Source organism: Borostomias antarcticus (genome assembly GCF_949987555.1).
Source record: "Borostomias antarcticus genome assembly, contig: scaffold_63, whole genome shotgun sequence".
NCBI classification, from domain to species: Eukaryota; Metazoa; Chordata; class Actinopteri; order Stomiiformes; family Stomiidae; genus Borostomias; species Borostomias antarcticus.
The window spans coordinates 1,324,902-1,348,309 of NW_028176448.1; the positions used below are offsets into that span (position 1 = coordinate 1,324,902).

The 23,408-nt window shown below is 43.7% G+C and overlaps 1 protein-coding gene across 1 annotated transcript; it reads right to left on the bottom strand.

Moving 5' to 3' along the window:
- Positions 1 to 4,490: 4,490 nt before the first annotated feature.
- LOC311328508 (poly(A) polymerase I-like) lies at positions 4,491 to 5,783 on the bottom strand (the record flags this gene model as incomplete). The annotated part of the gene is made up of 1 exon (XM_084462467.1): positions 4,491 to 5,783. The coding sequence occupies one exon, from the start codon at positions 5,781 to 5,783 to the stop codon at positions 4,491 to 4,493; it is 1,293 nt and encodes a 430-aa protein (XP_084318593.1).
- Positions 5,784 to 23,408: the final 17,625 nt, after the last annotated feature.

Sequence of the window (23,408 nt, forward strand, 5' to 3'; positions counted from 1 at the left end):
TAGATCGAGATTTCCAGCTGGTACAGCCCAATAAGGCGTACACTGGCGACATTAAGTATGTGCCAACTAGTAATGGCTGGCTGTACCTGTCTGTCGTCATCGGCGTATGCTCTATGGGCATTGAGGGTTTGTATATAAGCAACAGAATGACAGCAACGCTGGTAACTGATTAACTGGAAATGGCGATGTGGAAGCGCAGGCCACAGAAAGGTCTTTTGGTTCACAGTGGTAGTCAATATGTCTCTGATCGCTATCAGCAGTTGCTTAACGACAATGCCTAGATATGCAGCATGAGCCGCAAATTGAGCTGCTGAGATAATGCTGTAGCCTAGAGCTTCTTTCATACACTGAAGGCAGAACTGACTAATCATGAGGACTTCCTAACGAGGGAAAAGGCAACTCAGGCAATATTTTGAATATATCGAAGTGTTTTATAATCGACAGAAAAAACACTCGACTAATGACTACTTGGCACCGTTCATGTATGAACAAAAACTTGCTAGGGCAGCGTACAAAAGTGTCCGTAAACTCCTTACCATATCAGGTATTTTAAACTTTCATGATATCTAAAACAGTCCAACATCACGTATTTAGTATATTGTTGCAACTGAAGCGCAAAGGCGTATTTTCAGAAGGCACATGGAATCATCTTACCTGATTACCATCTGACCTAGGCCTCCTTCTCGCCTGAACTGACGACACTGTTTTACCTCGAAGTAGAAGGTACAACATGGCCAAAAACAAAATTAAGTTTCAGAAAAGCATGAGCCTTGTGGAGTTCTTTCAGCAATATGGCCAAGAACAACAATGGCATGCACAGTTTTTCAAATGCCGGTAGCCGAATTGGTTGGAATGTCCTCTGTCCTGTTTTCTGGAGTATCGCACCATAAAAACCCGTGAGCTCTACCAGTGCAATCACTGCTGTCACCAGACATCATTGACCAGTGGCACCATTCTGGAAGCTAGCAAACTGCCCTTTACCACTTGCTTCCTAGGCATGCTTTAAATGACTCAGACCAAGAATGGCATATCGGCCCTAGAGCTCCAGAGACAGCTGGGAATCTACTATCATGCTGCTTGGCAGCTTGAAGCACAAACTCATGCAAGTAATGAAAGAACGTGATGACAGCCGTCCTCTGCAGGGACATATTCAGGTGGATGATTCCTACTGGGGTAGTGAAACACATGGAAGCAACCGTGGAAGAGGTTCTGAAAACAAACCCCCATTTGTTGCCGCGTGCAAACCAACGAGGAAAACTACCAGCTGTATATGCGTTTCAGCATGGTCACCAGTTGCCGGAAAAAGGAGCTGGAAATCTGAACGCAAAAGCATCTAAGTGACCATACCTGCTGTATTGTCAGTAATGGCCTCGGTGCATTCACAGGAATAGCCTACGCCGTACACCAACATACAGCAGTGGTGACCGGTGGTGGTCACGAATAGATGGCTAATACATTGTATACGTGGGTCAACACCATGATATGGAACGTCAAAAATTATCTGAAAGGCAGTTACCACAATATTAACCAGAAGCATCTGCCAAGATAACTTGCTGAATATTGCTTTCTATTCAACAAACTCTTTGATTTGCAAGCAATGGTATCAAGGTTTGGTTACATAATTGCGCGAACTTGCCACATGCCAGCAAGGCTCCTTAAGCGTGCTGATGGACAGTGGTAATCTTATAACTCGGTTAAATGACCAGTTACAGCGTCAGCGTGTTAGCTATAGAATATGCGAGTACGTCTTCCCCATGCCATTACTTCTAATAACAACAAAGCCTTAATAACCTGCGTTCGACGAGATAATGCTTTGCACTACATAGGCTTCAGACTTTTTATACATATCCATGTTTCAAAAATAGTTATTTGAGTACTTTATTGGCTGGCAAAGGGCCAGAAGGAGCCATTGGGCGCTTTTCAAAAAACATCACTATGCCTCAAGCCCTTAACAGCCAATGTCTGTAACCGAAATTGAAGTGACGAACTCACGTTTAATAGGTGAGAAATGACTTGTTCGCACTATTCTTGAGAGGTAAGTATTTGCAGTAATGTATACCATGACTTATTGTGGCTTTGAATATTTGATATAAAAGCAAACACTAGCTTTGATTTACAGAAGGTAATTTTGGCCATCAGCTTATCAACTGAGGCTACAATTAGTTTTAATCTTTATTATAACTTGATTCAGACATCATGAATTAGGTTGATTCAAAGAATTAACGACTGAAGTAAATATTATCAATCAATCGTGCTTTGCCCAAATAGCCAGCAGCAAGAATCACCAAGTACCGCTCATTATGAGTAGCAGGAAGCAATGTTTCTGGATTACAGATATTAAAGTAATCCGGTTTGAATCCAGCTTGAGCCATTTTTGCAAACGCATGTCTACGTAGAAGATCAAAGTCGGTTTCACCAGCCTGAATAGCTTTCCGGGCTTCGCTCAGGCAGAAATACAGTATAGGAGCGATCTCTCTGCGCTCGTCTTGGGTAAGATAACCATTACGTGAACTCATGGCCAGACCGGTTGGTTCACGGGCGATGGGGGCACCAAGTATCTCTACAGGCATAACCATATCTTTCACCATTTTGCGAATAATGGTCAGCTGTTGGAAATCTTTCTCACCAAACACCGCAATATCAGGGCGAACAATGTTAAACAATTTGGTGACTACCGTTGCAATTCCCCGGAAGAAGCTAGGTCTAGCATTTCCGCAGTGCATACCATCGAGAACATCGACACTGATATGTGTATGGGTTTCACTGCCTTCTGGGTAGATTTCATGGGTGCTGGCAGCATAGAGCAGGTCAACACCATGCTCCATGAGCAGCTGCTGGTCCTGTTCCATGGTCAGTGGGTATGAGTCATAATCCTCATTCGGACCAAACTGCAATGGGTTCACATAAATACTCACCACAACAAAGTCGCAGTTGTCTTTTGCTTTTTCTACCAGCGTTACGTGTCCACCATGGAGATTGCCCATGGATGGCACAAAACCCATACGCAAACCTTCAGATTTCTTGGCGCCAACGATATCCTGAACTTCAGCAATGGAGTGTACAGTTTGCATTAGTGCTATCCGTTTATTCGAATCCGTGTTCTTGGCTAGGGAATGTACCGTTCTTTACTTCTTGAACATAGGCAGCAACAGCATCCTGTACAGAGCCACCTTCAGCCATATAGTTCTTTACGAACTTTGGTTTGCGTCCTGCGGTCATGTTAAGCATGTCATATATTACCAACACTTGGCCGTCAGTATCCGCGCCGGCACCAATGCCAATGACAGGAATCTGAACAGCACGGGTAATTCCTCTGGCCAGAACAGAAGGGACACACTCAAGTACCAGTATTGCTGCTCCTGCCTTTTCAAGCTGGATGGCTGCTTCAATCATGGCATTGGCACGTACTTCATCCCTCCCCTGTACCTTATAACCACCTAATACATGGACAGACTGTGGTGTCAGGCCAAGATGACCACATGAAGGGATCCCCTGCTCACGAAGACGGGTAACAATAGGAGCCAGCCAAGCTTCGCCTTCAAGTTTGACGACTTCAGCACCAGCCTGCATAAGCCTAGTTGCATTGGACAGAGCCTGATGTTCGTTGGTGTATGAAGCAAAGGGAAGATCAACCATCAACAGAGCATCGCCAGCTTTCGTACTGACACAACGAGTGTGATAACACATGTCATCAACAGTAACAGGAACCGTACTGGTGTGTCCCTGGCAAACATTGCCAAGGGAGTCACCTACCAGTATCACTTCAACGCCCTGACTATTGGCCAAGTGGGCATGAGTGGAGTCGTATGCAGTCAGGCTGGTGAACTTTTCACCAGCTTTTTTCATCTCGGACAGGATACTTATGGTGACTTTAGCCATGGGTAAAGACCTTGATTAGTTACTGCCGCGGATTATAAGAGAAGTGTGGATGCTCGCCAGTTAAGGGCTTGGCGCAAAGCACAGGCCTCACAGGTTTTTCCAGAAGCTCAACTACATCCACGGATAGCTTTCCGCAATGACACTGAGTCCTTGGTAGCCAAGTTCATCAACCATGACTTTTAGCTTATTACCATCTGGCAGCACAAGGTCTGGTACAATATCCAGCAATGGACAAAGCACAAAGTTTCTAACATGCATCTGGTAGTGAGGAACTGTCAGCCTCTCTGACTCAATAGTCTGGTTACCATAGAGAATAATATCCAGATCAAGAGTCCTCGATCCCCAGCGTACAGAACGAATACGCCCGTGTGAGTTTTCTATGGATTGCAGGGAGTCCAGTAATTGAAGTGGATCCAACGTAGTATTCACTGCAACAACTGCATTACAATAGTCTGACTGGACAGAATGGCCAACTGGATCACTTCGGTAGAGTCGTGAGCTGGCGGAAACAGCCACACCAAGTGTACTGCTTATGTCATCCACAGCCCTTCGTAACTGGTACTCTGGCTGCTTAAGATTACTGCCAAGTGCGATATAAACCGTCTTTGTCATCAAGAATCTCCATGTTTACGAGAGGATGAAGCATCATCTGAGGGTGCCTTTCGTCTGCGTCTCCTGTATTCATTCCCAGACTTTTTCTGGCTACCATGGCTGACTCTCTGACTGGAAAGTGCCTTGATCATGGAAAAACGGCCATGTCCATCTACTTTCTGAATCTCTGTCCACCATTCCCCTGCCGAAGAGAGGTTTTCGCCAGACTGCTCTCTGAGCATCAGGAAATCGTATGCTGCCCGAAATTTCTGGTGTTCCAGCAATGACTCAATCAATTTTGGTTGGCGGCGTTCAAGTAGAATCTGCAAGTCCCAGATATCACGAACCATCATGGAGAAACTGCGATGGATGGCCGTATGGGTACACTGATTCGTGATGACATTCATAGATGCCTGCTGGAAAGCAGGTACAGGTGACATCCCATTATCCACCAACTCTTGGGCAAGACGTTTCATGGGGGGCCAAAGCAGGACTGCAAAGATAAAAGCCGGGGTTACTGGCCGGTTCTGTTTTACACGTCTGTCCGTACTTTTCAGTGATTCAATAATCAGGGAGTAAACGTGTTTATCCTGCTCGTTCAGCTCTTCATTAAGAGCTAGATTCGTTGCCGGAAACAGTGGTGCAAACAGTTGGTACTCTCGCAACAGTTCAAAAGTTATTACGCCATGACCTGACTGTAGTAACTTTAATACTTCATCAAACAAGCGCGCTGATGGAATATCCAGTAGTAATTGTCCCAGTTCACTGATTGGCTGCTCTGTTTCTGGCGCCATGCTGAAGTTGAGTTTGGCCGCAAAACGCACCGCACGAAGCATGCGAACAGGGTCTTCATGGTAACGGGTAACCGGATCCCCAATCAGTCGGAGAGTACCGGTACGAATGTCTTCAACACCATTGCAGAAGTCAACCACACTGAAGTCCAAACCGTTGTAATAAAGTGCATTGACGGTGAAATCACGGCGCATGGCATCATCTTCCATGGTGCCATAGACATTATCCCTGAGGATTCTTCCTGAATCGGAGTGACGGGATTTCTCTTGGCCATGGTGCTGCTCATGGTTAGCCCGGAAGGTGGCGACCTCGATCATTTCGCGACCAAAGAGAACATGGACCAATTTGAAGCGTCGGCCAATCAGTCTCGAATTACGAAACAGTCTACGAACTTCCTCTGGGCTGGCATTGGTTGCAACATCGAAGTCTTTGGGATGAAGGTCAAGATATAGATCTCGAATACACCCTCCCACCAAGTAGGCTTCATAGCCGTGACTATTCAGCCGGTTAATGACTTTCATGGCATTATCACTGATATTGCGCCGTGAAACCGGATGCTCATCCCTTGGGATAATGGTTTTCTCAGGATTAAGGATGGGCTGAGAAAGTTTTACCTGATTCCTGTTGCGCATGAGCCAGAACATAAGTGTGCCTCCAAGCACCATGACAGCAATCGCTGTTGCATAACTTAACACTCCGGGGTCTGGCATCATAAGTCTTGCATAAGTTGCATAGAAAGTGGGTTACCGCGGTTGTTTGTGACTCTTGGCCTAAATGGTAGGTGCATGAGAATCAGGGCTTATGATAGCACCAGTATGATGCTTCACTCCATTTGTCTTAGCATTAGTGATAGCTAATCTAGGTTTTGATCAATGAAAAAGTTGAAATGATTCGTGGGTGGTTCTTTTGATACGACCATGCAGCCGCTAAAACATCATGGCTTTCGATATATATCCGGTAACGAAAAAAAGACGGTTTTATGGTGATATAACGCCGTCAAACCAATAACTACATAACGCCGTCTCCTGTGAACACATCATGCACCAATACCCTAGATGATTCATTCTTCTAACCAGCTAGTGATCATTTGGACGCTATCATTCAGCACCTTGAATCCACTATACAACAAGAGCATAGCACCATAGAGAACTATATCCGTACTTAAGGCAACGAAGTGTTGCGCATTCTCCTCCAAGGGTATCTGTATAAACAGGCTAATGATGAGCTGCAACACTCTTCGGTAACGGGTAGCGACGGTGAGCAGAGGCATCACGTTAGCAAAAATACCTCCCTACAACTTACCAGTTTGTTTGGTTCTGTCGTAGTCATGTGTCGCAGTTACAATCAGCGGAAGCAATCCAGTGTGTTTCCGCTGTACGATCAGTTAAACCTCAATACTGACAAGTACTCCGATGGCATGAGGAAAAAATTGTCAGCGATGTGATGAATAGCTATTATGATCGAGCAATTAAACGACATCATAAGAGTTGCCACGGGATGGTTGGAAAACAACAGGCTATGCAACTGGTAGCGGATACGGCTCAAGCCTTTTAGGCTTTTTGCGAACAGTGCAAGGTTGGGATTGAGCAAACAGAAGACCTGCAGACCCTAAGTTTTGACGGTAATGCTTGGGTGATACGCTTGGAATGGTTGAGGTGAGCAGCTAGGAAGAACGCGCAAAAGAGTCAGCAGACGCTGCAAACCAGACTCAGTCTGAGAGAAAAGAAAGATCGCAACGAGTAGCACAGGTAGCCACCGCTTATACGGTAAAACCCAATCAGCGAACGACAGAATCGGTCATGGATATGGATCGATAGAGCGACAATATTGTGAAATTCCGTCCTCTGCCAAAAATAAGAGAGTGTGGGCCCGTGTAGAAAGAAAGGCGTAAGCCGTGATAGAAGAAGCTTTATGGTAAGTACCTAGGTGAGGTACGGAGCAGAAACGGTGGTATGTCATCGTTATTGATGGGCGCCCTCATCAGCGGGAACTTATTACCGGAATTATGAAAAAAAAGGCGTTAAGGCAACCATCAGCATGGACTTTATCCATGTACGTTACCATCTTTGGAAAGCCAGTCACTAGTTACGCGACAAGGTGGATGAGGCTATTGAAAGCTGGGTGGCAGAACGGTCCCTGAAGATACTCTTAGGAAAGTCTGACAAGGTGGCCCGGGGAATCCGCCAAAGTGCGAGCAAGATAGGTCTGACAAAACGGGAAGCCTCCAATAAGTATGCAGACTATCTTCAAAACACCGTCCCAACCTCTGCTATGACAAGGAGCTGTATGCTGACTATCCGATTGCCAGTGAGCTCATTGAGGGAGCTTGCGCCATTTGATCAATGGCCGTATGAATCTGACATAGCCAAAGTGGAGTTTGCAATGGGCAGAGGATGTGTTGAAGCTGCGCTCTCTGGATTCAAGTAGAGATTCCCAAGCGTATTGGAACTTCCATAAGGGATGCTATCGCCTTCGTAATCATGGATAACTAATGAATGAATGTAGCGTCATAGCAAGGGAACCACTCCCAAATGATGCAGGCCATTCATGCCAAGCAGGCCACGTCAATGTCTAGGTAATTTATCCAAATTTTGCGGTTCCAAGGTTACTCACAAGAAAGCTCACAATCTTAAGATGGTCTAACCGGTAGAGTGGCGCGAGGTGGTAGACATCAACAGTTTTCAGATCAATATACCCAATTGGGCTGACTTGCTTTTTCTGCTGTAATGTTTTCAGAATACGCTAGGTAGCGTTGTCAGGCTGTCATTGAGCTTGTTCCCTATTATAGTATTAACGATAAAGTGCCCACCGGTGCATGTTAATGGCACTGTGGCTTTTCCATCTGTAGCCCTTTCGTAAGCAGACTCTTCATCAGCCAGTTCTGGTAAAAAACTGGCTAAAACCTTGTTCTCTTTTTCATGTAGTGACTCATCTATTTGTAATATTTGTAATTCTATAATGGCATTTGGTGTGGTTCCCTTGCTACGACGCCACATTAATTAGTTCCCCATGCTTACGAAAGCAAGAGCATTCCTTATGGAAGTTCCAATACGCCTGCCAATCTCCACTTGAATCCAGTGAGCGTAGCTTCAACACAGCCTCTGCCCATTGCAAACTCCACTTTGCCATGGAGGGATCCATACAGTCATTGATCAAATGACGGAAAGCTTCCTCAATGACTCCACTGGCAATATGATAGCCATCATCCAGCGCTTTGTCGTAGCATAGACTGGGACGTTTTTTTTGAAGATAGTTTGCACACTTATCAATGGACTTCAGTTTTGTCAGACCTCTCCTGCTCACACTTTACCGGATTCCCTAGCCCCTTGTCAGACTCTCCCATAAGTATTTCTAGGTACCGTTCTGCCACCCAGCTTTCAATGACCTCATTCCACTTGTCGTGTAAGCAGCGACGGGCTTTCCACAAATATCCAAATACATGGATAAAGTCCATAATGATGGTTGCCTTAACTACCTCCTTTTTCATAATCAAGGTAATCAACGTGATTTCGGCGCTTCAATGTTGGCTACAGCCCTTGGATTTTAAGGGCTTGAGTCATAGTACTGTTTTTTTAAAAAGTGCACAATGTATCCTTCTGCGCCTTTGCCAGCCAATAAAATACGCAAATCAGTACAAAAAGGCTTAAGCCTATGTAGCGCAGGGGATTATCTCGTCGAACTCACGTTAATCAGTGCCCACTGATGATGGTGCCCATCAATAACAATGACCACTGCCGTTTCTGCTCCGAATCTCGCCTGAGCGCTTCCTCAAAAGCTTCTTCTGTCACGACTGACGCCTCTCTTTCTACACTGACCCACACTCTTTTATTCTTGCCGAAGGACGGAATTTAACAACGTTGTCGCTCTTCCGATCCATATCCATGACCGATTCTGTCGTTCGCTGATTGGGTTTTACCGTATAAGCGGTGGCTACCTGTGCCACTCGTTGCGATCTTTCTTTTCTCTCAGACTGAGTCTGGTTTGCAGCGTCTGCTGACTCTTTTGCGCGTTCTTCCTAGCTGCTCACCTCAACCATTCCAAGCGTATCACCCAAGCATTACCGTCAAAACTTAGGGTCTGCAGGTCTTCTGTTTGCTCAATCCCAACCTTGCACTGTTCGCAAAAAGCCTAAAAGTCTTGAGCCGTATCCGCTACCAGTTGCATAGCCGGTCGTTTCCCAACCATACCGGGGCAACTCTCACGATGTCGTTTAATCGTTCTATCATAAGAGCGATCCATCACATCACTAACAATTTCCCCCCTCATGCCATCAGAGTACTGGTCAGTATTGAGGTTTAACTTAGCATCCAGCGGAAACACACTGGATTGCTTCCTCTGGTTATAACTGCGACGCCTGACTACTACAGAACCAAACAAGCTGGTCAGTTATCTGGAGGTATTTCCCCTGACGTGATTTCTCTTCTCACCGTAGCTACCAGTTACCGACGATTGCTGCGGCTCATAATTGGCTTGCTTATACAGATACCCTTGGAGAAGAAAGCGCAACACTTCGTTGCCTTCAGTCTGGATATAGCTCTTTATGTTACCATTTTCTTGTTGGAGAGTGGATTCAAGGTGCTGAATGATAGCGTCCAAATGATCACGAACTGGTGAGAAGAATGAATAATCGATGGTATTGGCGTAGGATACGTTCACAAGAGACGGTGTTATGGAGTTATTGGTTTGACAACGTTATATCACCATAAAACCGCCTCTTTTTCGTTACCTGATATATCGAAAAGCATTATGCTTTGACGTCTGCATTGTCGTATCAAAAGAAACTCCACAATCCAGTGGAGATTGGCAGGCGTATTAAAACTTCCATAAGGATGCTCTCACCTTCGTAATCATGGATAACTAATGCATTGGGCGTAGTAACAAGTGCACCACCCCATAGTTTTGCTGTCCATACACCGTGACAGGCCATTAATCGTATCCTGCACAATCTTGACACTGTTAAGCATGGGCCGGTGCAAACCTGAACCGTTCTGGCACCCAGAGCCATAAACCTAGCAGCATCACCGACAGGTGAAACGGACATAGTCATCAGGACATACAGACTATGGTAGTACCTAAGCCCTTGAAAGTGTCCAGATGTCAGGGAGGAAAGTTAAAACATATGTGGCAAAGTACAAGTAATCAGCTGTACACTGCCTGTATAATCAGATCAGCCAGTCACTGAAACCGGCAGAGATCTTGATGATAACGTTAATACCATGCATACTTTGATTGCCAAGTACCATCGCCCGAAGTCATCTGGAAAAGTTGATAAGAATGATGAGCACGTACGCGACGAGCTGAAACGTTTACGTAAAGAAGTAGCAAGGCTTAAATAAGAGCATACCATCTTCAAAAATGCGTCAGCCTTCCTTGCCAGAGAAAGTTTCTAAGATTCCGGTTTATGAGAGACCATCAAGCTAGCTTTAGTAGCAAAGCCATGAGCCTAGTTAACGTGAGTTCTACCAAATAATCCCTTGCGCTACATAGGCTTCAGCAGTCTTGTACACATTCATGTTACAGGAAAAGAGTGATTTGAGTACTTTATTGGCTGGCAAATACCCAGAATAAGCCATTGGCTACTGTCAAAAAACATAACTTTGCCTCCAACCCGTAAAATCCAAGGCCTCTAGCCAAAATTTAAGCGTCTAATTTACGTTGTTGCGATGTTTTTCTGCATCAGACATAAAAATAGCCTTCTACGAGCTGCACTCAAGGTAGCCGCTCCGCGGAGGCTGTTTACTCTTGGTCAATGGAGGGCTTTCAGCCAACTGATTCGTATGGATATTGATACACCATCGCAGTAACTCCATTACGTTACACTATTTTGTTAAACACTGTCAAACTGGACCACATGGTAGAGTTTATATGAAAACATCTGCCCAACTACTTATTGAACATTAATATTAAATTTCATGGAGATAACTAGTGATTTCATCTTCATTACGATTTCCAGTAACAATGAACAAGTTTCAAACAAATCAAGAATATTCACAAGTAGATAGTGCATGTAACTTTACAACTAACGAAATTCATGCGCTGAATGTTGATGGAAAATGTCTACATATAGTAAAAAATATTTCTGATAGAAAAGTTAATCGTATTCAGAATGAAACAGATCTAGCTAACATGGCAGTAGGTATTAAATATACAATATCAGTTCACATGCTAAAGCACAGTCATTGCATCTTGCAAGTTATACCACCTGACCAGATATTTCATACTTTGGTAGCAATACATCAAACGACTATATTTGCTGGTATAAATAATCAGAAAAAATTTAGTTCCATACATTATATGTATAGCATTCCTAAAACACCTTAAATATTAATAACTTTCAGCTCACACTTTTTATTGTTTATTTATAGAATGACCTAACTTCAGATGATATAAGCAAAATTAATCACTTGTTTCATGATAACGATAATATACTTGTTATATCACTTGAGAGTCAAAATAGCCTTCTATAGACAGCTCAAGTTATAAAGCAAAATTTGGTAAGACTGAAGATTACTTAGATGCATTAAGAATAATTGGTATCATTAATTCTAAAAAGATATTTTCTATTTTATAAAAAATCTTTGAGATTAGACAAAACACAATTCTATGAAAATATGAAATCTTATCAATTAACATCCACCGCATATTTAGATATGGATAATGGGTTAATAGATAACATCCCATATCTTATATCTGTAGATGGTTGTGTTTCCTCAGAAATATTTTATGACAACTAAAATGTCAGGTATCAAGGCTCATGTCCAAAATAACCTTAGTGAATCTTTTTCATAAGGTTGAATAATGATATTTCTAATCATCGGGAATACTTTTATGGTTATCCATAGCTTACCCTGATTACCACAGTACCTCAGCCATCTTTAGAAGCCTTGTTGGTATAGGCAAGCTAGCGCAACCATGTAACCGAGCCTAGGTACCATTGCTTTCAAATCAAAGCGCCGGTTGAATCAATCACAATATCTGGCAAGGTATCTTGGCAGATGCTGCTGGTTAATATTGTGTAATGGCCTTTTAGAGAATTTTGGACGTTCATGAGCATGGTGTTGACCCACGTAAACAACTCATTAGCCATCGATTCGTGACCATCACCTGATTACCACTGTGGGTATGATTACCGAGATGCTTTTGCGCCCAGAGTTCCATCTCATTTCCCCGGCAACTGGTGACCCTGCTGAAACGCGTATACAGCTGGTGGTTCTCTTCGGTGGTTTGCACGGCGGCCACAAATGGGCGTTTGTTTTAAGAACCTATTCCCCGGTTACCTCCATGTTTTTCACCCCCAAAGTATGGATCATCCATCTGCACATGCCCTGCAGGTAACGGCTGTCATCCAGTTGTTTCATTATCTTCATAAATCTGTGCCTAAGCGCCAAGCAGCACTATAAGAGATTCCCTGCTGTCTAGAGAGCTTCATGACCGATATGCCATTCTTGGTCTGAGTCATGAAAAACATACCCATAAACCAAGTGGTAAAGGCAGTTTACCAACTTCCATAATGGTGCCACTGGTCAATGATGTCTGGTGCCAGCATCGATTGTACCAGTTTAGCTCACGGGTTTTTAGGGTGCAATACTACAAGTAACAACACAGAGGACATTCAACCATATTAGGCCTCCGGCATTTGAAAAACTGGTTACAGCATTGTTATTCTTAGCCATATTACTGAAAGAACTCCACAAGGCTCATTCCTTTCTGAAACTGAATTTTGCTCTTGGCCATGACGTACCTCCTACTTCGAGGAAACCTAGTATCGTAAGCTTACGACTAGCATGAGACTTAGGCTAGATGGAAATCAGGATTACTTTTGCCAGACAGTGATATCCCGGAGCGATATACAGAAAGTCTTGCATCACTTGAAGCATGCGGCTGCATCTTTTATATTGATTAATGATATCTTTAACATAACTAAAATTGAAAGTGGCTCTTTAAAAAGTGAGACGATTCCATTCAACATTCGTGTTACTTTGGATATGGTTCTTACAAATGTCTTGGAAATAGCAAAAGTTAAGCATTGGATTTATAGTTGAATACCAATGCCTAGGTTCAACCAAAGGGGTTTGGTGAGAATGTAAAGCTTCGTCAGGTTCTTATAAACTTGATCGGTAATGCTGTTAAGTTTACTGATTCAGGAGTGTATGTTTAAATATCGCTGTTAGAAACAAACAACTACATTGAAAAGAATGTATAGTGTACGTGATATTTTACCAAATGAAGTGAGGAGGATGTTTCAGCAATTTACTTAATTAATTAAATAATGGTCAGGAATATACATGGGCTGGTCTGGGTTTGTCAATCCATTATCGGCTTGTTAAAGCAATAAGTGGATAACTCATGGTTGACAGTTAGTTTGTAACCTGGAGTAGATTTTATTTCAGTACTCCATATCTGGTTCATGGCACTAATCATCAGATTGAATTTGCTTAATTTTCTTCAGCTCAAGCATATCTAAATTAACGTGAGTTCAACGAAATAATCACTTGCGCTACATAGCGCTTCAGCCTTTTTGTACATATTCCTGTTACAGAAAAATAGTGATTTAAGTGCTTTATTGTATGGCAAAGTCTACGAAGGAGCCATTGGGCACTTTTAAAAAACATCACTATTCCTAAAGCCATTAAAATCCAAATGATATATCCAAAATTGAAGCGTCAAACTCACGTTAAATATCAAGGCCATACATAAGACGGTTCGCCAAAATTACGGTGAGCGTCGCATTAAAGACGATCTGGCTTATATGAGCAAACATATCAGTGGCAGAGGATTCGTCGCTTGATGGATTAAAAAAACATCGTCTACAAAACTAGGAAACAGTTTAAAGCAACCACAAATTCCTGCCATAACAAACCAGTGGCAGGAAATGTGTTAGATCGAGATTATCAACGGCACAGCCCAATCTTGCGTACGCTGGCAACATTACGTATATGCCAACTAGTGATGGCTGACTGTACCTGTCTATCTTCATTAACGTGTGCTCCATAGACGTTATGGGTTGGTCTATAAGCGACAGAATGACAGCAACGCTGACCACTGACTAACTGAAAATGGCAATATGGAAACGCAGGCACAGAAAAGTCTTTTGGTTCACGGTTATCGTGATAGTCAATATGTCTCTGATCGCTATCACCAGTTACTTAACGCCAATGGCTATATATGCAACATGAGCCGCAAAGGAAACTTCTGGAATAATGCTGTAGCCGAGAGTTTCTTTTATACACTGCAAACAGAGCTGACTAATCATCAGGACTTCATGACTAGCGAAGAGGCAAAGCAGGCAATTTTTGAATATATCGAAGTGCTTTATAATCGACAGAGAAAACACTCGACTAATATCTACCTAACACCGTTCGTATATGAACAGAAACTTGCTAGGTCAGCGTAAAAAAGCGCCCTGAAATCCTTGCCATATCAGTTACTGATTCCCACTGTTCATCAGACAGCTTAAGGGGCCTTGCTAGCATGTGGCAAGTTCTCGCAGTCATGTCGCCAAGCCTTGATACCATTGCTTTCAAAGCAAAGCTCCGGTTGAATCGACAGCAATATTCAGCAAGGTACCTTAGCAGATACTCCGAGTTAATATTGAGGTAACTACCTTTCAGATAATTTTCGACGTTCCAGATCATGGTGTTGACCCACGTCAACAACTCATTAGCCATCGATTCGTGGCCACCACCTGTCACCACTGCTATACGTAGATGTCCGGCGTCGGCTATTCTTGTGAATGCACCAAAGCCATCACTGACAACACCTCAGGAATGGTCACCGAAATGCTTTTACACCAATAGTTCCAGCTCCTTTTCCCGGAAACTGATGACCATGCTAAACCGCATATACAGCTGGTATTTTCCTCGTTGGTTTGCACGGCGGCAACAAATGGGTGTTTGAGTTCAGAACCTCTTCCACGTTTACCTCCATGTTGTTCACCACCACAGTAGGAATCATCCATCTGAACATGTCCCTGCAAAGGACGGCTGTCATAACGTTCTTTCATTACCTGCATAAGATTGTGCTTCAAGCGCCAAGCAGCATTATAAAAGATTCCCAGCTGTCTTGAGAGCTCTAGGGCCGATATGCCATTCTTGGTCTGAGTAATTAAAAACATACCTATAAACTAGGTGGTAAATGGCAGTTTGCTAGCTTACAAAATGGTGCCACTGGTAAATGATGCCTGGTGACGGCATTGTTGTTACTAGCCACATCGCTGGAAGAACTACACAAGGCTTGTGCCTTTTTGGAACTGAATTTTGCTCTTGGCCATGATGCACCTTACACTTCGAGGAACGATGGTGGCGTAAGTTTAGACGAAAAGGAGGAGTAGGTTAGATGATAATCAGTATCAGCTTATTTCCCCTGATTACCACTGTTCATCATCCAGATTAAGGAGCCTTGCTCGCATGGCCCAAGTTCGCGCAGCCATGTAACCAAGCCTTGATACCATTGTTTTCAAATCAAAGCGCCGGTTGAATCGATGGCAATATTCAGCAAGGTATATTGGCAGATGCTTCTGATTAATATTGTAGTAACTTCCTTCCAGAGAATTTTTGACGCCCCCAACCATGGGGTTGACCAACATAAACAACTCCTTAGCCATCAATTCGTGACCACCACCTGTCACCACTGCTGTATGTGGGTGTCCAGCGTCTACTATGCCTGTGAATGCACCTAGTCTATCACTGGCAACACCGCAGGTATGATCACCGAGATACTTTTACGCACAGAGTTCCAACTCCTTTGTCAGAAAACTAGTGACCATGCTGAAACGCATGTACAACTGGTAGTTTCCCTCATTGGTTTGCCCGGCGGCAATAAATGGGTGTTTGTTTTCAGAACCTATTCCACGTATACCTACATGTTTTTCACCACCCCAGTAGGAATCATCCATTTGAAGATATCCCTGCAGAGGGCAGATGTCATCACGTTCTGTCATTACCAGCATAAGCTTGTGCTTCAAGCGCCAAGCAGCATTATAAGAGATTCCCAGCTGTCTCGAGAGTCCCATGACCGATATGCCATTCTTGGTATGAGTCATTAAAAACATGCCTAGAAACCAAGTGGTAAATGGCAGCTTGCTAGCTTCCAAAATGGTGCCACTGGTCAATGATGTCTGGTGACGGCAACGGTTGCACTGGTATAGCTCACGGGTTTTTACGGTGTAATACACCAGACAACAACACAGAGGACATTCAAACCTGTTCGGCCACCGCCATTTGACAAACTGGTCACAGCATTGTTGTTCCTGCCCATATTGCTGAAAGAACTTCACAAAACTCATGTCTTTCTGAAACTAATGTTGCTCTTGCCCATGATGCACCTTCTTATTCGAGGGAAAACGGTGTCGCACGTTTAAACGATAAGGAAGCTTAAGTCAGATGGTAATCAGGTTGTTTTTTGAGTCTTATTAGATGCACATACCGATAATAAACCCAAGGTATTAAATCATCTTCTGGTTACAGAGAGGGAGAAAACAGAACTTATTTTTCTCCCCACTTTTCAGAAATGGTGTTCAGGTAATTCCCCCACTTCTGTTGAATAAAGCTTTGGAGTTCTTCTGTCTTACCAGTATTGCCTGACTCTATGGCTTTTTTGAGGAGAGTTGCTGGATATCTCTGGTATCTCGGCTCATTTATGTCATCGTCAATAAAATAACCTGCAAGCCCCATTGTCTGAAAGCAATCATTAATAAAAAGATCATGTAACTGGTGCGTTTTATCTATCTCGACGCAACCTGCCAGAACAACGTTCAGGTACGATATGGCAATCTTTTTATGGGTATGATCTTTATCAAAATATAATTTTGAACCATTACGTAGGGTGTACATAAAAACTTCAGTCTTCATGCCTTCTTGTATTACCTGATCTCGATGTTGATCGAGATAGAAGGTAATGCTTGCGAAAGGTACTTTGATTCGCTGATAGGCAGGTCCTTCCCGCTGATCAAAAGCCGGCAACTGATCTTTTCTCACGACAAAGATCAGACCGTTAACGTACACCTCTGAATCATGACTTTGTTCGACACCCAGAACTCGCTGCTGGCTGTGGTCAACCCATAAATTCCACTGCCTTTCGATACCTTTGATTTTTACGGGTAGAAACGCAGCAACTTCGTGGTCAGGAGTGGTTGCTGTTCTGGCTGGTGTTAGCATCAGGCTGCCGTAGCCAAAAATATAAGCGTGGTCATCATTTGCCTCAATTGAGCTGTTCAGTAGCATGAACAGAATCAATGTTACAAACCCCTTGGATGACATGTCAGACAATCCTTTTTTTATGCTATGGATGCAGCCTTACCAGTGATAAAACCCAGAAAAGCTCGCAGCAGCATGATTCTTAAAATTACGACTGAAAAATCAGTAATAAGTTCCAGCTCTATGCTGCTCTAATGCCTAAGTAATGTGCTCTCTTACCAACTCTGAAGGATAGTTTATGGGAACTTGCATGACTGAAATAATGCTTCCATTAGTGGGGCATTCCCCAGTGCAACGGCAATATGCCGTAGACAGCTTTCGTAACCAGCCATGCGAATATGGGAGCCGGCAGTTCGCTCCAAAAACTGCACTTCACTCCAGTTGAAAAGATCAATCAGATCACTGGCATCCAAGTGGTGTCGTGGCTGAAAATCGTTGTCCTAAGGTAGTTTGGCAAACCGGTTCCAAAGGCAGGCCAGCTGCCAATACTCACAACCATTGGCTCGATTTCACATCAGTGGGCGAAGTTCTTCAGGAATAAGGCCTTTGTTTTCTATGGTCAGGTAAGAAATGCAACGGCTGGCATCCACCTGATATGTGGCAACAATCGCTTGAGCTGGACACTTATATATACATGATGAGCAGCAACCACAATGATTGTTCTCATAGGGCTTATCCACAGGCAGGGGCAGGTTTGTGAATAACTCACCTAGAAAAAAGAATGGTGAGACCCTTTTAATACAACAATGCAGCCGCTAAAACATCAGGGGTTTCGATATATCAGGTAACGCAAAAGAGACTGGTTTATGGTGATATAATGTCATCAACCGATAGTTCCATAACACCGTCTCTTGTGAACGCATCCTGCGCCAATACCCTCGATTATTCATTATCCTCGCCAGCTTGTGATCATCTGGACGCTATAATGCAGCACCTTGCATCCCCTGTCCAATAAGAGCATGACACCATAGAGAGCTATATCCCGACTGAAGGCAACGAAGTGTTGCACCTCCTCCTCCAAGAGTATCTGGATAAGCATGGCAATGATGAGCCGCAGCAATCGTCGGTGACTCTTAGCGACAGTGAGCAGAGACATCACGTCAGGAAAAATACCTCCAAACAACTAACCAGCTTATTCGGTCTGTCGTAGTTACAGCCAACAGAAGCAATACAGCATCTTTCCGCTGGATGCTCAGTTAAACCTCAATACTGTGACAAGTACTCCGATAGCATGAAGGGGAAAATTGTCAGCGATGTAATGGAGCGCTCGTATGATCGAACCATTAAACAACATCGTTAGAGTTGCCACGGTATGGTTGGAAAACGACAGACTATGCAACTGGTAGCGGATACGGCTCAAGACTTTGAGGCTTTTGACGAACAGCGCAAGGTTGAGATTGAGCAAACAGAAGACCTGCAGCTTCTCAGTTTTGACGGGAATGGCCTAGTAATGCCCATGAAGGGTTGAGGGAAGCAACTAGGAAGAACACGTAAAAAAGTCAGCAGCAGCTGCAATCCAAGCCCAGCCTGGGAAAGAAGAAAGATCGCAAACAAATGGCACAGGTAGACGCCGTTTATACGGTAAAACCTACTCCTCGAGCAGCATAATCGATCATTGATATAGATTGGAAGAGCGACAACGTTGTTAAATTTCGTCCCCAGCTAAGAATAAGAGAGTAAGGGCCAGTGTAGAAAGAGAGGCGTAAGCCATGATAGAAGAAGCTTTCGAGGAAGCGCTCAGGCGAGATACGGAGCGAAAACGGCAGTTGGTCATTATTATTGATGGGCACCATAATAAGTAGAAACTGATTACCGTGATTATGAAAAAGAAGGAAGCTAAGGCAACCATCACCATGGACTTTATCCATGTACTTGAACATCTGTGTAAAGCCGGTCACTGCTTACACGACAAGTGTGATGAGGCTATTGGAAGATGGGTGGCCAAACGGTCCATGAAGATACTCATGGGAGAGTTTGACAGGGTGGCTAGGGGAATCAGCCCAGTGCTAGCAAGAGATATCTTACAAACCTAGAGACCATTTATAAGTATGCAGACTACCTTCAAAAAACCGTCCCAAGCTCTCCTATAACAAGGCGCTGGATGCTAGCTATCCGATTGCCAGTGGAGTCATTGAAGGAACTTGCCGCCATGTGATCAATGACCATATGAATCTAACCTAGACAAAGTGGAGTTTTCAAGGGGCAGAGGCTGTGTTAAAGCTACGCTCACTGGATTCAAGTGGAGATTGGCAGGCGTATTCTAACTCCCATAAGGAATGCCCTCGCCTTCGTAAGCATGGAGAACTAATGAATGGGGCGTCGGAGCAAGAGAACCACACCCATTCCGTTTCACTCTAGGAGCTAGTTGATAGACCTACTCCCAGTACTTATGCAATTTCCTTTTGCTTGTGACTTGGTGATAACATGGCTTTAAGCTGGTATCTTTGTGCCATAGTAAGCTGTTTGTATCCTTTCATAAGCTTACTTGCCTTTGGTCTGGTTAAGTCTGCGGGATAAACGACAGCTAAGAAGCTTCTCTAACCATCCTACCAAATTGCACTTATGCGTTTAATTGGGCGCAGCGCTTTTGATACGACAATGCAGCCGCTAAAACATCATAGGTACCGATATATCCAGTACGAAAAAGAGACGGTTGTATGGTGATATAACGTTGTTAAACCAATAACTCCATAGCACCGTCTCTTGTGAACGCATAATGCGCCAATACCCTCTATTATTCATGCTCCTCACCAGCCCGTGATCATTTGGACGCTATCATTCAGCACCTTGAATCCACTCTCCAACAAGTGCATGGCACCATAGAGAGCTATATCCAGACTGAATGCAACAAATTGTTGCGCCTTCTCCTCCAAGGGTATCTGGATCAGCAGGCCAATGATTAGCCGCAGCAATCACCGGTAACTGGTAGCGACGGGGAACAGAGCAATTACGTGAGAAAAAATATCTCCCGACAACTTACCAGCTTGTTTGGTTCTGTCGTAGACAGGCATCTCAGTGACAGCCAGCGAAGCAATCCAACATGTTCTAGCTGGATGCCCAGTTAAACCTCAATACTAACCAGTACGCTGATGGCATGAGGGAAAAATTGTCAGCGATGTGATGGATCGCTCTTATGATCTGATGATTAAACGACATCGTGAGAGTTGCCAAGAGATGGTTGGAAAACGACAGACTATGAAACTGCTAGCTGATACGGCTCAAGACGTTGAAGCTTTTTAACGTTAGTTTGACGCTTCAATTTTGGCTACAGACATTGTATTTTGATAGCTTGAGGCATAGTGCTGTTTTTGAAAAGTGCCAAACGGCTCCTTCGGAGCCTTTGCCAGCCAATAAAGTACTAAAATCACTCTTCCACTGTAACATTATATGTGCAAAAAGGCTGAAGCCTGTGTATCTCAAGGTATTATTTCGTCGAACTACTTTTTTTACGAACGCACAAGGTTGGAATTAAGCAAATAGAAGACTTGCAGATCCTCAGTTTTGACGGTAGGGCTTGGTGATGCGCTACGCTAGAAAAGGTTGAGGGAAGCAACACGTAAAAACGAGCAAAAGAGTCAGCAGAAACTGCAAACCATGTTCAGTCTGGGAGAGAAGAAAGATCGCAAACAAATAGCACAGGTAGCCACCGCCTATACGGTAAAACCAAATCTTCGAACGGCATAATCGGTCATGGATATGGATCTGAAGAGCGACAACGTTGTTACATTACGTAGGGTGTGGTTCCCTTGCTATGACGCCACATTCATTAGTTTTCCATGATTACGAAGACGAGAACATTCCTTATGAAAGTTCCAATACGCCGGCCAATCTCCACTTGAATTCAGTGAGCGTAGCTTCAACACAGCCTCTACTCATTGCACACTACACTTTGACTAGGCTAGATCCATACGGCCATTGCTCAAATGGCGGTAAGTTCCCTCAATGACTCCACTGGCAATCGGATAGCCCGCATCCAGACCCTTGTCATAGCAAAGCTTGAGACTGGTTTTTTGAAGATAATATGCGCACTTATCAATAACATACAGTTTTGGAGGCCCTCTCTTTCTCGCACTTTGCCTGATTCCCCAAACCACCTTGTCAGACTCTCCCCTGAGTATCTTCTGGGACCGTCCTGCCACCCAGCTTTCAATAGCCTCATCACACTTGTTGTGTAAGCAGTAACCGGCTCCCCACAGATATTCAAGATATGGATAAAATTCATGATAATGGTTGCCCTAACTCCATGTTTTTCATAATCACGGTAATCAGTTTCCGCTGATTATGGTGCCAATCAATAACGATTACCAACTGCGTTTCTGCTCTGAATCTCGCCTGAGCGCTTCCTCGAAAGCTTCTTCTATCACAATTTCCACCTCTCTTTCTACACTGACCAACACTCTCTTACTCTTGGCGTGAGGACGGAATGTAACAACGTTGTCGCTCTTCCGATCCATATCCATGACGATTCTGCCATTTAAGGATTTGATTTTACCGTATAACCGGTGGCTACCTGAGCCATTCATTTGCGATCTTTCTTCTCTCTCGGACTGAAGCAGTTTGCAGTTTCTGCTGACTCTTTTGCGCGTTCGTTCTAGTTGCTTCCATCAACCATTCACCACGCATCACCAAGCCATTACCGGCAAAATTGAGGATCTGCAGGTCTTTTGTTTGCCCAATCCCAACCTTACGCTGTTCGTAAAAAGCCTCAAAGTCTTGAGACGTATCAGATACCAATTGCATAACCTGTCGTTTTACAACCATACTTAGGCAACTCTCACGATGTCGTTTAATCGTTTGATTATAAGAGTGATCCATCACATCGCTGACAATTTTTCCCCTAATGCCATCAGAGTACTTGTCAGTATTAAGGTTTAACTGAGCACAAAGTCGAAACACGCTTGATTGCTTACGCTGGCTGTAACTGCGACGCTTGGCTGCAACAGAACCAAACCAGCTGGTCAATTGTCTGGATGTATGTTTTCTAGCGTGATTTCACTGCGCACTGTCGCTGCCAGTTACCGCCGATTGCTGCGGCTAATCATTGGTCTGCTTATCCAGAGACCATTGGAGTAGAAGCCGCGACACTTCGTTTCCTTCAGTCTGGATATAACTACCTGTGGTGCTACCCTTGTTGGAGAGTGGGTTCAAAGTGCTGAATGATAGCGCCAAAATGATCACTAGCTGGAGAGCAGAATGAATAATCGATGGTATTGGTGCAAGATGTATTCACAAGAGACGGTAGCGAAAGCTCTACAAGCAGATGTGTTTTTTGCACACCATTATCGATCCTGCTGGGGAGGACTCAATTAGAACACTAATGGGCTAATCAGGCAATATTTCCCAAAAGGAATGACCTTTGATCAAGTCACAGGAAAGAATGTTCCGTTTATAGAAAATCACTTCAATGATCGATCAAAAACCACTCTCGGCTTCAGAACACCAAGGAAAGTGTTTTAAAACAACGCCTATCGTATATAGCCAAATAGACAATTGCACTGACAAGTTAAATCAGCGATCAATTTTCGAACTAAAGGCCTAAAATCACTGTACTACTCTCTTTTCAGGCTTATTGTAGTATTGGAAAATACTAGAGCCAAACAATAACCCATGCCAGCGTCTGCATGCACAGTTACAATGCATAGGCAAATCAGTAAAGCCTGAAATCCTGTGTTATAATTACCTAAAGATCAAACTCCAGCTATTTAAAATACCGATATCTTTAGGACTGAGATCGCTGATTTTCAATTTCCATTCGCCGGCTGCAAAATGCCCAGAACCGTCAACTTCAAAAGATTCAATCAAATCCACTGAGTTTTGTTCAATATTGCGTTTCCTCAATGTATCTTCTGTTCCATCTGGGTAAATTAATATCAGTTGAAGATCTCCAGCACAAGTATGTGTGATATCAACATCTATAGTCACTAACCCAGCATCTGCTTGATAATAGCTAAT